At 46.0% G+C, this 17461-nt stretch overlaps 1 protein-coding gene across 6 annotated transcripts; it reads right to left on the reverse strand.

Moving 5' to 3' along the window:
- Positions 1-1191: 1191 nt before the first annotated feature.
- Positions 1192-16557, reverse strand: LOC109865815 (mitochondrial glycine transporter B). Of its 6 annotated transcripts, XM_031799914.1 has the most exons (10): positions 16431-16545; positions 16048-16118; positions 15738-15848; positions 14225-14314; positions 11976-12100; positions 5519-5603; positions 4740-4922; positions 3423-3591; positions 2989-3152; positions 1192-2744 (listed from the first exon to the last, which is right to left on the reverse strand). In XM_031799914.1, the coding sequence occupies exons 3-10, from the start codon at positions 15750-15752 to the stop codon at positions 2622-2624; spliced, it is 954 nt and encodes a 317-aa protein (XP_031655774.1). In that variant the 5' UTR covers positions 15753-15848; positions 16048-16118; positions 16431-16545; the 3' UTR covers positions 1192-2621. The 6 variants fall into 6 exon arrangements, with proteins under 6 accessions (XP_031655774.1, XP_031655773.1, XP_031655777.1 ...); XM_031799913.1 differs by having other exon boundaries at positions 16048-16532; XM_031799917.1 differs by having other exon boundaries at positions 16043-16532.
- Positions 16558-17461: the final 904 nt, after the last annotated feature.

Here is a 17461-nt window from a genome sequence, read left to right on the forward strand (position 1 = left end):
GGGTTAACTCAGTGTTTCCCCTCTCAATGACTCAAACTACACTCAGTGGCCAGTTTATTAGGTACACACCCCCTTTCACAAAAATGGTTCACTCCTACAGACAGTGAGTCACGTGGCCACGGCTTGCTATAAAAAGCAGGCAGACAGGCATCGAGGCATTCAGTTACCAGTTGATTGAACGTTAGAATGTGAAAAACGAGTGACTTTGAGCGTCACTCAAAGTCACTCGTTTGCAACTTTGAGCGTAGTATTGTGGTTGGTGCCAGGCGAGCCGGTTCCAGTATCTCAGAAACGGTTGGCCTAATGGGCTTTTCACTCACGACAGTGTCTAGGTTTTACGGAAACTGGCGCGACAAACAAAAAACATCCAGTTAGCGGCCGTCCTGTGGGTGAAAACAGCTTGTCAATGAGAGAGGTCGGAGGAGAATGGCAAGAATTGTGCAAGCTAACAGTAGGCCCACAAATGGGCAGATAACAGCGGGAAATGGATTTCAGAATGCACAACTCATCTATCCTTGCCAAGGAAGAGCTACTGCAGCAGACCACACCGGGGTCCACTCCTATCAGTTATAAACAAGCGGTTCCAGTGGGCACGTGATCTCCAACACAGGACAACTGTGGAGTGGAAAAACATTGCCTGGTCTGACGAAACCCGGTTCCTGTTCATTCATGCTGATGGCAGAGTCAGGATTTGGCGTAAGCAGCATGAGTCCATTGCCCCATCCAGGCTGGTGGCGGTGGTGTCATGGTGTGGGTAAAGTTTTACTGGCGCACGTTAGGTCCCTTGACACCAATTGAGCAACGTTTCCACGCCCACAAATAATTCAGGCTGTTCTGGAAGCAAAGGGGGTCCGACTCGGTACTAGATGGATGTACCTAATAAACTGGCCACTGAGTGTATATTGAAGCTATGTCCTTTTTCATGTGTGTGCGTAAAAAGCAAAAGCAGTTGGCAGTGATTGTAGTGATGGCATTGAGTGAATAGCCCTGTGCTACTAGTGCACCAATATAGATTTAAATCAGTTTATCTCAGCCATCTCTGGTTCTAGAAGCTTCAATAGGGCTCAACAGGCTCTATACACAGAGCATTCCAAACATTAAGAACACCCTCCTAATATTTAGTTGCGCTCACTCAGTGTATATTTTCAATCTGCACAATGCTTTTCAATATAAACACATCTCTTTAAAACGGACATGTCATGGGTTTTTATTTTTGAACATGGCACACTGGACACTGTGGGTTAAAAAATATACACGTGTATGGGCTTCCAAAATCAAACTACTCAAAATACTGAATACATAGGCCTATTCATTTACAAAACTAATAAGAGACCATCCAGGACCATGGCTGTGCATCACTGATATGGATTCCTATATTTAGCTGGGTAGTGTACATTAGTGCACACCGTCGCAAAATGTTTTGCATCAGAAAACCAACAGATTTTACGTTTCGTACAGGACAAGATCAGCTAGTCCCTCCGGTTTGCTTTCTTTTTGTGACTACTGAATCTGGCCCATGTAATACAGTGATGCTGAAGCTGCATGTTCATGATCGCGATGTTGACTATTGTCTCACAATGCTACAGCCCAAAGGGGGCCAGAGTTGCATCGTCTGGGTTCCAATGGGATTGACTAGAGCCAATTATCCATCAATGGCTCTGGGATTGACTATCATTACTGGTTAGATAAAGCACATCCGGTCTACAACACTGCAACCAGAATGGAATGCACTAGAAATTAGATCCCAGTTGAATTGGGTATAGAGAAACACCCACTGTACACTATTTTAATATGGCTAAGTATGCCAATGCCAAGTTTCTAGTAGCTAATTATGCAGTTGCAGTATAGAAAATATCAGCCTAGTCTTTTGCTACAATGCACAGCAATATTGTCTTGATTGTCCAAGCTAGTAATAAATGGTTTTAGTCAGTCAGTCAGTCAATAAATATTGTATTTCCTTCAGTCAGTCGATAGGTCGCAATAATCACTGTGCTGATAATGTAGTCTGCCGGTCATTTGTAAATATGTTGCATGGTCATGGCACAGGGTTACTTTGTCCAGTCCACTACACTTTTAGCCAGCAGATAACCTCTTGCTGAGGTAACTAAATCAAAGCCGCCGTTTCGTCTTGGGAGTGGGAGTGTTAGAGACACCTAGATGTTAGCCACAGTCCTAGACAGTGAGTGACAGTCTCTTGTCACCGGAGTGGTATCCATAGTAGTCAGTCTGAGAGGGTCTCCCCCATAGAAATATAATTAAATAGATCCCTATGGTCTCCCCCATAGAAATAGATAGTTCTCTATGGTCTCCACACTCAGAGGGGGATCAGTTCAGTTCTCAGCAGTGAGGGAATGTCATTTAGGGTCAGAGTTGACAATGTAAGGACATACAAACATTCACAATAACTCTCATAAACATCAACATGTAAAACACACCTTTCACTCTTCCGTGCCACCGACACCCACCTCTTTGTCTTTCCCAAGCTAGTTGCAGTGATAAACAGTCCCTACACCTCCTCTCTCTCCCTCCTTCTCACTTTCTTCCCCCTCAAACTGCTGCTTTGTATAAAAACAAGTCCCCACGTCATTCTTCCTTTATCAGTTCCTCCCTGACTCCTCTCCTCAGGACTTGAGTCCCATGCGGGCCATCAGCTGTTCGTAGACGGTCCAGGCCATGGCTGCCATCAGAGTCCTCCTCAGAGAGCGTGGCACAGCCCCACGGAAGAAACCCCTCAGACCATGCTCCTGAAGGAGAGAGAAGAGGAGAGTTCAATCACTGTTCAGTTGGTAAATACAGTAGTACGTGCAAGAGATGTTCAGTCGCTTTTAGAGGAACATTTACGTTCAATAAGAAGTGCTTCAAATCCATAGCTATATCTCAAGGATTAAAATACCCTCAGAATGGGAAAAATTGGAAGACCAAGAATGGGACCTTACATGATTAATTTCCTGTGTGTACTGTATATTTTCATTAAGATTCAGTCCTCACCATGTAGATGTAGCGAATGGCGTCCTTGGTTGTCCAGTGAGAGGGGCTGACCTGGATGTGAGTCTTGACCACGTCAGCTGGCTGGGTGACCACAGAGGCTAGGACTCCAGCCATCACCCCACAGCCAAAGTTCCCCAACGGGGCATAGGGCGACGAGCTCACCTCTGAGAGAAGAGACCGCACAGAGAACGTCAGACCTACCCGGGCACTAATAGAAAATACATGTCATTATTCTGGATTACTCGGAATTCAGTGCAAGCAATACCCCACATGGCGTTTAAAAGCATTTTACACTAACAGACGCCAATGTAAAGAAATCTTGCTGAAGTAACACACTTGACTATTCAGTGCGTCGGTGTGACATTTTGTGGTCTCTCCCTCTTCCCCTCCTCTCACAACTGTATCCTCAGGGCAGACGAGTGTGTTTATCTTACCCGGTGGCAGGGACCTCTTGGCCTGGCTGTAGAACATGACGTAGATGCCAGAGAAGGGGGCGTCTCGGAGCAGTGTGGCCGTCAGCCCGGAGAACAGAGCCCTGGGCCCCTCCGTCTCACACACGCTCTTCAGAGCTCCCAGGACGCTCACGTAGTTGTACCGTCCGCTCTGCGCAACACACACAGTAATACACCCCATTATACACTACAACCACAGTAGATCACGTAGTTGTACCGTCCACTCTGGAATACTTACAGGTTACCACGAGGGTTGGGGTCGGTTCCATTTCAATTGACTGAATTGAAATGGACCCCAATGCTGAATACAGCGGAGGCTGCTGAGGGGAGGACGGCTCATAATAATGACCAGAAATGGAGTCAATGGAATGGTATCAAACACATGGTTTTCATCGGTTTCATACCTTCCCAGTCACTCCTTTCTGGCCATTATTATGAGCCGTCCTCCCCTCAGCAGCCTCCGCTGACTGAATACTAACTCAACACACAACAACTAGCAACATTTAAACACTAAACCAGATAGATATCCACCACCTCTGGAAACCAACGGAGCCCCATTAATAAACAGATGACACATCGTAGTCATACAGATGAAGAAACTAGCAGGCGACATAGTTCCAGAAAACATCTGTAGTCGTGACACATCCTCTATGCACAGCTAGATGCTCAGTCCTTATAAAACCAACATGACAGCAATTATTCAAATGCAGATTGAAGCGCTTAGTTCCCAAGGCAATGAGCTCTACTGTCAGATAACCTCTCTCTCTGCTCTTTCTCTCCTGTCTTTTCCCTTTATCTCCCCCCTCTCTCTCTCTGCGGTAGCAGGCTGCTAATTCTACCATCATCCTCCCTCTAATTATACCTTCCATCTCCAGCCCACAGACACCAGAAATATCCCAGCCTATCTGCTAGCGCTTGTTCTATGCTATTACTGAACCAACAACTCCTCCCCTTCCTCCTTTGTTTACTTCCTGACTTCATTCTTCCTTTCGTCTTTCACACACATTCTGAACCATTCTTCATCTTAATTCATACATCCTTCCACCCCTTTTCCCCCCATCCATTCATGCTCTAATCCATCCTAAACATACATGGCTGTAGCAACCCTCACCTCATCCTTGCTCCTCTCCCTCCACCCCCTCCTCTCCATCCTACACCACTCCCTCAAAGTCTTTTTCCATCCTCATATAGCTGTAACAACCTCTCTCACACTCAACCATACCTTAATCCCAGCTCCTTCCCCTCTCCATCTTTTATTGTAGTCCATCCCCATTCACAACACCGAGAAGAATCTCTCACCTCGAAGCGTGTCTTGATGACGGTGACAGGCAGCATGCAGACACCAGCCACGGCCCTGGCTCCGGCCCCCAGCAGCACAGCCTCCCCAGCGTTAGGGGCCCGGCCCTCCTGGAAGTAGTGCTGCTTCAGTGAGTAGAAGGTAGAGAAGTAGATCCCTACGCCTGGGATACAGCGCACAAACGACTGGGGGGAGAGAGAGAGAATGAGTGTGAGGAGAGTGTGTTAGGAGAGTGAGAGGTCAAGATTTAGATTGTTTCTACCTTCAAGAAGAATTCAGCTACAATGGCGAAGTGGATAAAAATTTCGGAATTGAGATATATGACATCCACAGATTTTTTTTTAAACGACGTAGAACGACATGGTTCGACGGCAATAAATCAGCACAATCAACCTTTTGGGGTTTTCAAATTGCCGCTGTCTTGGAGCGAGAATTGGAATCATGTGCACTGTGCTAATGAGGGCACAATAAAAGAGTCAAGGAGAGCAATGTACAATTCGGTGAAATGCGCAAACGAGGCATTTGTGATAAGTACATGGGGCCGCCATCTTTAGGGCCGCCACCTCTGCTATTGTTCACACAAAAGAAAAGTTGTAAAAAAAAAAGTCCTGTCGTTTTTGGAGAGCGACGTGATCTGCTAAGAAAGCCTGGTTCCTAGAAAAAAGATTCACTAAACCAAAGTGATACACTAAGCCAGACTTCATACACAGACTGTGTTAAAACAGGGAAAGTAAACCACAAGGCGAACAGGGAAGCCAGAATGCTTCGATTAGATTCTCACCGGTGACACTCCCTTCCACAGGCCCAGGAAGGTCTCTGTCCGAATGACCTGGACAAGCACTGTCATCATCCCCACCTTAGGAGCTCTGAGACAGGAGATAAATACATGGTTAAACACACAACATTCATTAAGTTAAGAGACTGGATACTTGAAAATAAGCAAAAGTCTACAAAGACAGATTAACCTGTAGATTTGTTCCCAACACGTCTTCGGGGGTCAATTCTAGTGAGGAGTTGTTAGCATGGAAGTGTGTTCAACTAGCATATATGGGCCAAATGAGGGGATTCAAACGGTCTGAAAGCTACTGAAGAGGGATTCTACACTGCAGTGTGTGTCTGTATCAGTGTTTATGCAAGTATACATGCACATGTGTCTCTCTGGCTCTTTATGTGTACGTGTGTCCTACAGACTAGAGCTGGGATGATAAACCCAAAATTACAGACACCAACACTTCGAACTCATACCGAAGCAATTTTGCTAATGTCGGTCATTTTCGGGGATTACACAATGTTCCTGTGTGCATTAAACAATAGCCTACGGAGCGGCACAGTATATACGAAATGAAAAAGGCATAGAGAAAAGCGTCACGCTGCCGGAGCTCAACACTTTCATCTATGCCGTTTCATTCGAGCCAATCAGCCGTGTTCTATCCCAAGCTTCCAACACCTGTTATTGGCAGTTCTCCCAAGTGATGTTGCGAGTGGCCTCGTTCATTGGTGATGTTGCGAGTGGCCTCGTTCATTGGTGATGTTGCGAGTGGCCTCGTTCATTGGTGATGTTGCGAGTGGCCTCGTTCATTGGTGATGTTGCGAGTGGCCTCGTTCATTGGTGATGTTGCGAGTGGCCTCGTTCATTGGTGATGTTGCGAGTGGCCTCGTTCATTGGTGATGTTGCGAGTGGCCTCGTTCATTGGTGATGTTGCGAGTGGCCTCGTTCAAATGAACGGAGACAAACAAACTGCCGTCCCAGAAATCCAAAAACAATCGCTGCCAAAGATGGATGCTGTGTTGGTTGTTGGTGCCCATTTCGGTTTTCAACCTAGTGACATTGAGCAGAGTGAGGCGATGTGCTTGAACTGTCGCACAACTATAGCAACCACACGAGGTAACACCAACAACTGTTTACACCATTTGAAACACAGGCAGGTAATAGAGCATGACGAACGCATGGAGAAGAAGAATTAGACAGAGGCCAACAAGTGTCATGACTAGGGCTGTTATGAAATGTTGCCAGCAGGTGATTGTCATGCAAATAACTGCCTGACTAATGGTAATTGACTGTTAATTAACATAAAAGTGTTTAGCGTTTCTGGCTACCACGCATAGCCTACAAGCCACTGATGCAGTATAGGAACATCTACATTTTAAAAGTCCAATAAATCCATTTAATATTGCTTACAGCCTTACAATAAATCCATTATTTATTTTAGGCAGGTCTATAGAAACATTATGATGTGAAGAAAATGTAGCCCGTTTAAGAAGAACAGAGTGTCCAGATTGTGATTTGTGAAAATGACCGAGATTGTGATTCGGTGTGCGAGTTCATTAGAACGTGCGTTGAAGATGTCGTTCCCATAGCAACGATTAAAACATTCCCTAACCAGAAACCGTGGATTGATGGCAGCATTCGTGTGAAACTGAAAGCGCGAACCACTGCTTTTAATCATAGCAAGGTGTCTGGTAACATGACTGAATACAAACAGTGCAGCTATTCCCTCCGCAAGGCTATCAAACAAGCTAAGCGCCAGTACAGAGACAAAGTAGAATCTCAATTCAACGGCTCAGACACAAGAGGCATGTGGCAGGGTCTACAGTCAATCACGGACTACAGGAAGAAACCCAGCCCAGTCACGGACCAGGATGTCTTGCTCCCAGGCAGACTAAATAACTTTTTTGCCCGCTTTGAGGACAATACAGTGCCACTGACACGGCCTGCAACGAAAACATGCGGTCTCTCCTTCACTGCAGCCGAAGTGAGTAAGACATTTAAACGTGTTAACCCTCACAAGGCTGCAGGCCCAGACGGCATCCCCAGCCGCGCCCTCAGAGCATGCGCAGACCAGCTGGCCGGTGTGTTTACGGACATATTCAATCAATCCCTATACCAGTCTGCTGTTCCCACATGCTTCAAGAGGGCCACCATTGTTCCTGTTCCCAAGAAAGCTAAGGTAACTGAGCTAAACGACTACCGCCCCGTAGCACTCACATCCGTCATCATGAAGTGCTTTGAGAGACTAGTCAAGGACCATATCACCTCCACCCTACCTGACATCCTAGACCCACTCCAATTTGCTTACCGCCCAAATAGGTCCACAGACGATGCAATCTCAACCACACTGCACACTGCCCTAACCCATCTGGACAAGAGGAATACCTATGTGAGAATGCTGTTCATCGACTACAGCTCGGCATTCAACACCATAGTACCCTCCAAGCTCGTCATCAAGCTCGAGATCCTGGGTCTCGACCCCGCCCTGTGCAACTGGGTACTGGACTTCCTGACGGTCCGCCCCCAGGTGGTGAGGGTAGGCAACAACATCTCCTCCCCGCTGATCCTCAACACTGGGGCCCCACAAATCAAATCAAATTTATTTATATAGCCCTTCGTACATCAGCTGATATCTCAAAGTGCTGTACAGAAACCCAGCCTAAAACCCCAAACAGCAAGCAATGCAGGTGTAGAAGCACGGTGGCTAGGAAAAACTCCCTAGAAAGGCCAATACCTAGGAAGAAACCTAGAGAGGAACCAGGCTATGTGGGGTGGCCAGTCCTCTTCTGGCTGTGCCGGGTGGAGATTATAACAGAACATGGCCAAGATGTTCAAATGTTCATAAATGACCAGCATGGTCGAATAATAATAAGGCAGAACAGTTGAAACTGGAGCAGCAGCATGGCCAGGTGGACTGGGGACAGCAAGGAGTCATCATGTCAGGTAGTCCTGGGGCATGGTCCTAGGGCTCAGGTCCTCCGAGAGAGAGAAAGAAAGAGAGAAGGAGAGAATTAGAGAACGCACACTTAGATTCACACAGGACACCGAATAGGACAGGAGAAGTACTCCAGATATAACAAACTGACCCCAGCTCCCCGACACAAACTACTGCAGCATAAATACTGGAGGCTGAGACAGGAGGGGTCAGGAGACACTGGCCCCATCCGAGGACACCCCCGGACAGGGCCAAACAGGAAGGATATAACCCCACCCACTTTGCCAAAGCACAGCCCCCACACCACTAGAGGGATATCTTCAACCACCAACTTACCATCCTGAGACAAGGCTGAGTATAGCCCACAAAGATCTCCGCCACGGCACAACCCAAGGGGGGGGCGCCAACCCAGACAGGATGACCACAACAGTGAATCAACCCACTCAGGTGACGCACCCCCTCCAGGAACGGCATGAGATAGCCCCAGCAAGCCAGTGACTCAGCCCCTGTAATAGGGTTAGAGGCAGAGAATCCCAGTGGAAAGAGGGGAACCGGCCAGGCAGAGACAGCAAGGGCGGTTCGTTGCTCCAGAGCCTTTCCGTTCACCTTCCCACTCCTGGGCCAGACTACACTCAATCATATGACCCACTGAAGAGATGAGTCTTCAGTAAAGACTTAAAGGTTGAGACCGAGTTTGCGTCTCTGACATGGGTAGGCAGACCGTTCCATAAAAATGGAGCTCTATAGGAGAAAGCCCTGCCTCCAGCTGTTTGCTTAGAAATTCTAGGGACAATTAGGAGGCCTGCGTCTTGTGACCGTAGCGTACGTGTAGGTATGTACGGCAGGACCAAATCAGAGAGATAGGTAGGAGCAAGCCCATGTAATGCTTTGTAGGTTAGCAGTAAAACCTTGAAATCAGCCCTTGCTTTGACAGGAAGCCAGTGTAGAGAGGCTAGCACTGGAGTAATATGATCAAATTTTTTGGTTCTAGTCAGGATTCTAGCAGCCGTATTTAGCACTAACTGAAGTTTATTTTGTGCTTTATCCGGGTAGCCGGAAAATAGAGCATTGCAGGAGTCTAACCTAGAAGTGACAAAAGCATGGATTAATTTTTCTGCATCATTTTTGGACAGAACGTTTCTGATTTTTGCAATGTTACGTAGATGGAAAAAAGCTGTCCTTGAAATGGTCTTGATATGTTCTTCAAAAGAGAGATCAGGGTCCAGAGTAACGCCGAGGTCCTTCACAGTTTTATTTGAGACGACTGTACAACCATTAAGATGAATTGTCAGATTCAACAGAAGATCTCTTTGTTTCTTGGGACCTAGAACAAGCATCTCTGTTTTGTCCAAGGGTGCGTTCTGAGCCCTCTCCTGTACTCCCTGTTCACCCACGACTGCGTGGCCACGCACGCCTCCAACTCAATCATCAAGTTTGCGGACGACACAACAGTGGTAGGCTTGATTACCAACAACGACGAGACGGCCTACAGGGAGGAGGTGAGGGCCCTCGGAGTGTGGTGTCAGGAAAATAACCTCACACTCAACGTCAACAAAACTAAGGAGATGATTGTGGACTTCAGGAAACAGCAGAGGGAACACCCCCCCCATCCACATCGATGGAACAGTAGTGGAGAGGGTAGCAAGTTTTAAGTTCCTCGGCATACACATCACAGACAAACTGAATTGGTCCACTCACACAGACAGCATCGTGAGGAAGGCGCAGCAGCGCCTCTTCAACCTCAGGAGGCTGAAGAAATTCGGCTTGTCACCAAAAGCACTCACAAACTTCTACAGATGCACAATCGAGAGCATCCTGGCGGGCTGTATCACCGCCTGGTATGGCAACTGCACCGCCCTCAACCGTAAGGCTCTCCAGAGGGTAGTGAGGTCTGCACAACGCATCACCGGGGGCAAACTACCTGCCCTCCAGGACACCTACACCACCCGATGCTACAGGAAGGCCATAAAGATCATCAAGGACATCAACCACCCGAGCCACTGCCTGTTCACCCCGCTGTCATCCAGAAGGCGAGGTCAGTACAGGTGCATCAAAGCTGGGACCGAGAGACTGAAAAACAGCTTCTATCTCAAGGCCATCAGACTGTTAAACAGCCACCACTAACATTGAGTGGCTACTGCCAACACACTGTCAACGACACTGACTCTACTCCAGCCACTTTAATAATGGGAATTGATGGGAAATGATGTAAATATATCACTAGCCACTTTAAACAATGCTACCTTATATAATGTTACTTACCCTACATTATTCTTCTCATATGCATACGTAGATACTGTACTCTATATCATCGACTGCATCCTTATGTAATACATGTATCACTAGCCACTTTAACTATGCCACTTTGTTTACATACTCATCTCATATGTATATACTGTACTCGATACCATCTACTGTATCTTGCCTATGCTCCTCTGTACCATCACTCATCCATATATCCTTATGTACATATTCTTTATGCCCTTACACTGTGTATAAGACAGTAGTTTTTTGGAATTGTTAGTTAGATTACTTGTTCGTTATTACTGCATTGTCGGAACTAGAAGCACAAGCATTTCGCTACACTCGCATTAACATCTGCTAACCATGTGTATGTGACAAATAAAATTTGATTTGATTTGATTTGAGTGACTTAAAAGGGACAATGGAGCGCAGAGTACCGGCCATTAGCAGAAGTTAGCGAGTTTGGTAAGCTATCAGCGGCATCAGAGTGCAGTTTTGGAGCCTAGTTACCGTGACTCAACGGTCACGTGGAATTTGACTGTGGTTATGACTGCCGGTGTGGCGGTAATATGGTCAATAACAGCCCTAGTCATGACATGAGCAGTGCCCAGGGACAACACAATAAGGAATAGTTTGCACACACAACTTACTATGCAACACACACTAACCGATGGAATGAAATGACAGAGAAAGTACCACATCGCAAAAGAAGATGGTTCACAATCTGGACAAGAAATGTCATGCCAAAATAGCATCGGAGCTGAAACCGGTCGGTGCAGAGCACTATTTGGCAACAACAACTGATATGTTATCCAGTAGGATGGTGAAGCCCTACATGTCATTGCCACTGCACTACATCGAAGCTGAAGCTGCGCAGCAGGTGCCTGTAGACTGCCTACTTTGCAGTCTAAAAGTCCATTGTGTTTGGAGCAAATAACATGCTGCAATTACCAAACACCAATAGACTAATGGAGTTCTAAATACATTTACATATAAAATCAGTCTCGTGTCTTTATAAGAAATAAATGCATAACTAAATAAATGTTTAAAATATACAGGTCTTTCTGTAGCAGCGTTACGTCATCTTTTAAACGCTGGATCACCTGGTAACCAAATAACTTAATAATAATGTATTACGGCCATTTCTTTGACACAGTGTACATAGGGTGGAAATGGAGAGTAACTGTGCACCTCCCCAAATAGTAAATAAAAAAATCGCCACCCCCCAAAAAAGGGTCAATTTATTGGCGATATGGATTGTTGTCTGTATTGCAGAGCTCCACTACATACCCAGGCTTCATGATGTTCTGCAGGGTCTGTAGGCGCGTCTTGACCAGGTCCAGAGGCTGGAAGAGCAGCGTGGAGCAGGTGCCGCTCAGGGAGCCACACATGAAGGCCTTGAGAGCTGGATGCGCCTGAGGGGGGGTGGGGGGCATGGAGAGAGAGCGAGATGGGAGAGAGAAGAGGGTGAGAGAAAAAAAGGGGACGAGGGATAAGCACACTTCCACACGTTGTTTTGTGTGTGACTGATGCTACATGCACGGGCATGCAGGAAGGAAATACGGCTTACACCGCACATTCTGTTTGAAAACACAAACGATGCCCTAAAAGGCTATGCACAGTACAGAAACATGTTCATGATGTATGCACAAGTACACACAGATACAACAAATTGCAACGACAGACACAGGCGAGCGCCCACACAACCAGTGGTGATGGAGATGCGTGCAGACAGTCGACACACAAACAGAGGAGCTGTCACGGCGAATCACATGGAGACTCAGCGTTATCATTATTCACACGTCTGACAGAGGGGCGGGGGGGGTGTACACAGACAAATGCTAAATATAGCTAGAGACGGTGGGATAAATGGGACACACGCTGATAAATACCAACACACACACAGGCGCACGTACGTACATACACCATTGCACTGCACACTCCCCTTACCCATCTGGATAAAAGGAATGCATATGTGAGGATGCTGTTCATGGACTACAATTCATCCTTCAATACTATAGTGTCCTATAAGCTCATTACAAAGCTCACATCCCTGGGTCTGAACTCCTCCCTATGCAACTGGGTCCTGGACTTCCAGAAGGGCCACCCCAAGGTGGTGAAGGTAGGCAACATTACGTGCTCGACACGGATTCTCAACACGGGGGCCCCACAAGGGTGCGTCCTCAGTCCCCTCCTGTATTTCCTGTATACCCACAACTGCATGGCCTCACACAGTTCCAAGTCCATCAAGTTCGCTGACGACGCGACAATAGTAGGTCTGATTACCAACAACAACGACATGGCCTACAGGGAGGAGGTAGGCACTAACGGCGTGGTGCCAGGTAAGCAACCTCTCCCTCAACGTCAGCAAAACAAAGGAGCTGATTGTGGACTTCAGGAGGAACCAGGCTGGACACATCCTCATCAACGGGCCACCGTGGAGACAGTCAATAACTTCAAATTCCTCGGTGTACAAATCACACGGTCACCGTGGTGAAGGCGGCACAACAACTTCAGGATTCTGAAGAAATGCGGCTTCTCCCAGAGGGCCCTCACAGTGTTCTACAGGAGCACCATCGGGAGCATACCGTCGGACTGCATCACAACCTGGTAAGGCAACTCCACCGCCTATGATCGCACTTCAGAGGGTGATACGTGCAGCCAAATGCACCATTGGGTGCACACAGTCTACCCTCCAGGACATCTACAACACCAGGTGTTGCAGGAAGGCCAAGAAGATCATCAGGGAGCCGAGCCACGGCCTGTTCTCCCCGCTTCCATCACTCTGACGTGGGCTGTACAGGAGCATCATGGCAAAACCTGGAAGACTGGCCAATAGGTTCTACCCCCAGACCATCAGGCTGTTAAATAGCCACCACTAGTCAGCTACCTACTACCCCCTCCCCCCTGCTGCTCCCCCTATGGACAGCCCCCCCCCCCCCCCCACAGCTGTCTTTTACTCTGCCCCCACCCCAATGACATTCATCACTGTTGCAGTTGTTAATATGTATATTATTATTATTATTTCTATTGTTTAATTTAACTTGGTCCCCACCCCCCCTCAATGGTCATTTAGTCTGCCTGCTACTCTCCCTATGTTCACCCCCCCCCCCCCCAACAGTCTTTATTCTGCCTCAATGAACATGTATTCATTCATCGCTGCTACAGTTACGTATATAGCGCTATTTCTATTGTTGTTTTTTTATGACCATTTTCATTGTTTTATGTCACTTAGTCCTGCAACAGATGTTCATTCTACCATCCAACTACACCTGCAACCCTGTACATGTTAATTTTAAACACTCAATCTAAAACACACAGCGACACACAAACATATATACATACGCACACTCACATATGGCACACACAAAGACAGATGCTGACAGGCATATGATGCCGGATCTCAAATACTGTAATCATGGTGATTAACAATTATTTTTAAAAGCATGTAGACACAAATGCACAGCAGCATAGCATGAAAACGCATCCACACTGGCACTTGACAATAACACACAAACACCGCTGGCTATCCTCCCTACCTTTCCCAAGATGCTTGAGGGTTTGCCTCCTTGAGAATCCTGTTTCTGTTGCATGTCTCCCTCTTTCACCTCTCTCTCTCTGTGCTGCTGCTACGAACAGCATATTACAAAATAAGTCATCTCCATCTCTCGCTTCCCTCTCTCTCTCAATCTAACACACAATGGTTTGCTGCTGCTGCTACCTCTTCTCACCCCAGCTTCATCCACATGCTTCTATTGGTCTCTCTCTCGCTGATTTGCACACACACATATACACAACAGAATTGCACCGCTCTCTCTCCTCCCCTCTAAATCGCTCTCTGACAAATTTTGTCTCTATGAAATGCGATGTATGAGTCATGCAGTGTCTGTGTCGCTGTGTGTATCTGTCTTTCTGTGTGTGTGTGTGACACTAAATATGGGTCACTGAGAATTGGATGGTGGTGGGAGTCTGTTTATGCAAATGAATGTGTGACTTTCAGCCTGTGTGCACTATACGGTCTTCCCCAGGCCTGGATGACATAACCAATGTAAAATTAGTGTCGTAAAATATTACAATGTTAGCACAGAAAATACAACTGTCTCAGTCTGTGGCAGCCTCCTTTACCCTGACGTCACAGGCTTAGTCTTACAACCCATTATTCTCAACATTACAAAAAACTTGCTATTTTTCTAAAGAATGCAATGGCAACAGACAACAATGACCAATGAGGGGCTGCCTGTAGAACATAAAAGGGTGTTGGGCCTCACCTCCATGCACTTTGGTAGATTTCAACTCCTTACTTCTGGAGAATATAGTCAAATCCTGCCCATGACACCAGGTATTCAGACCAAATCTTCGCAGAAAACGAATCTTCTTGAAAAACAGTGCAGATGCAAAGTTCGCTAACAGAATAACAGTTTGTGCCATCATTCTGTTAGCACCAAACTTTGCATCTGCAATGTTCAAGTAAATGTGTTTGAGTAAAATGTTACGTGGAAATTGTTAATAGTCCTTGTGTACTGAGATGTATGGTTTGTTTAACTTTGCAATCATTAGTTTTTATTTGACATTCATTTTAAAGCTGCAATATGTAACTTTTTGAGTGAAAACCAAATGCACAGAAATTGATTTATAGATCGGTCACTCATTGAAAGCAAGCCTAAGTAGATATGCTCTATGTGCCTTATTTCTATGCTTCCTGTTCCTAAATTTCCTTCTTGCGTTTTGTGTCGTTTTTATACCCAAACTACAAACATCAGAAAAAATATATATTTTTGGTTATGGAAAAAACATTTCACTGCGGTATATATGGGTAAAAAAACAACAAACGATTCCCTACACGTTTGTCATATAAACTGAAATTAGGCGATCTATTACATTTTTAGCAACCAGGAAATGGCGTTTTTTTGGGCATAGTGCGCCTTTAAAGTGAATATTCTGAGACTCGGTATCACTGTCAGTCAGGTTGGCTCGCTTGTATAGAACCAAAGACGATGCCCGTGGACTACACAGTGTTCATGTATACATGTGTCGCTAACGTTACTAACTTACCAGTGCCAACTCCATCGTGGATGCTGATGCAGTGGATGAATCCTGAAGGAGCGATTCGAGCGCCTCCTTCCCTTCTCTTGCCGTCTTGTCGCTGTTTGTTTACAGCCCCAACTACAGTGAGAGGGTGAATAGCTATACCAATTACATACGCATGTCAACATAATTATGTAACGTTTTGCAAAGACTAGCTACAGCCATTAAACTATAAAAAGGGCTACACCAGGTCCAACTGAATACAGAAGTTAGCTAACCCTACCGCTTTAGCTATTGAAAAGGGGGTCAAATGTCATGCACACGGCACATACCTTACCTGGCTTTTGACGTTCGCTAGGGACCGATGACTTGGTTAATTTCAAAGACAGTCATTTTGCCGGTGACAGGCTACAATAAACAAATCAGTCACCACACCAGATAGCGAACTGTTAGCTGAACAAAAAGCGAGCTAACGTGTAAGCGCAAACCTTTTGAGTAAAATACTACAATGGTGTTCAGCTAGCAAACTGTCTCACCAAAATGAAAGACGCTAGCTAGCTGTGCTGACTTTGCTAATGTAATGCTAGCAAAAGTAGTTGGCTGGCTTTGTACTAAAACGTTTGACTGCTCACAGATACCAAAGTGTAGCCATCTACTATCTAGTCAGATGTAATTCACTAGATTTAACACGTAGACCACTATGCAGTTGTTGCCATGCACCTTGTTTCTTGTCGGCGTCGGGAAATGTCAAACCTGAACCGTCAGTGAGACATGCGCAACTTCCCTCACGTCGCGCCAAGCCCCTCCTCTCTACCCGGTACCAGTCGGGGCCAACTGGTTGTGAACCGGTTTCATCTCGCTTTCCACTGCAAAATGTACAGTTGGAGGGAAGCAAAGGCAATATTTCTAGTTCTACTCCTTGAACCATCTGGTGGTGTACTTGAGGACTGCATGTGTGTAAATACAGTAGCTAATTTGTAGTATCACTCCTTTGTATAAACCTCCTGCTGTGTTCCGGTTGAATTGTACAGATTTACACGTTCTCTCTGAAAAATGTAGTTCATTTAATCTGACTGTCAAAGTTCCATGACTTTCCACAGAGGGCATCTGAACACACAAAATACACGATTTATTACATTTTGGGTGTTTAAACTTTTGTACAGCTGTGGTGTTCCTGGTCATTAGAAATTAATGGGCGAGACTACAATTAGTGTATAAAATTGAGTTCAGGCACATGCCCATTCATCAGAGGGACACACTTTCTCTCCCAGCCCCCCCCCCCATGCATGTGTTTGAGCACACATACACCTCCCCTTCTTGCCTTCCATGGCAACCCCCACAGGAACTTTTCCCCAATATAAAATGTCCTCCATGGGAACCACACCTGTTTGCATTCTCACAATCACACTGTTTCAATAATATATATAACTTTTCTTGCAGCTCTGGTATATAAAGCCTTTGAGGCTTTGCTCACAATTAATTCTGTGGCAGCACAATGACCAAATGGTATACTGTATGAGGCTCTTGATGTCTTTGATCATGACTGGTGAGGAGAGTCCTTGGACCAGGAACACAGAACTGACATTTAACGTACAACAGGAGGGTTAGAGGATCATCTCCCCCCCCCCAATAGCATGATATTCTTTCACTAATAGCTAAATTGGACAGTGCAGTTAGATTAACAAGGTAAGCTTTCTGCCCATAGATGTTCTTTTTACTTACATGCTAATCACATTAGCACAACCATTCCG

Source organism: Oncorhynchus kisutch, linkage group LG20, assembly GCF_002021735.2.
Source record: "Oncorhynchus kisutch isolate 150728-3 linkage group LG20, Okis_V2, whole genome shotgun sequence".
NCBI classification, from domain to species: domain Eukaryota; kingdom Metazoa; phylum Chordata; class Actinopteri; order Salmoniformes; family Salmonidae; genus Oncorhynchus; species Oncorhynchus kisutch.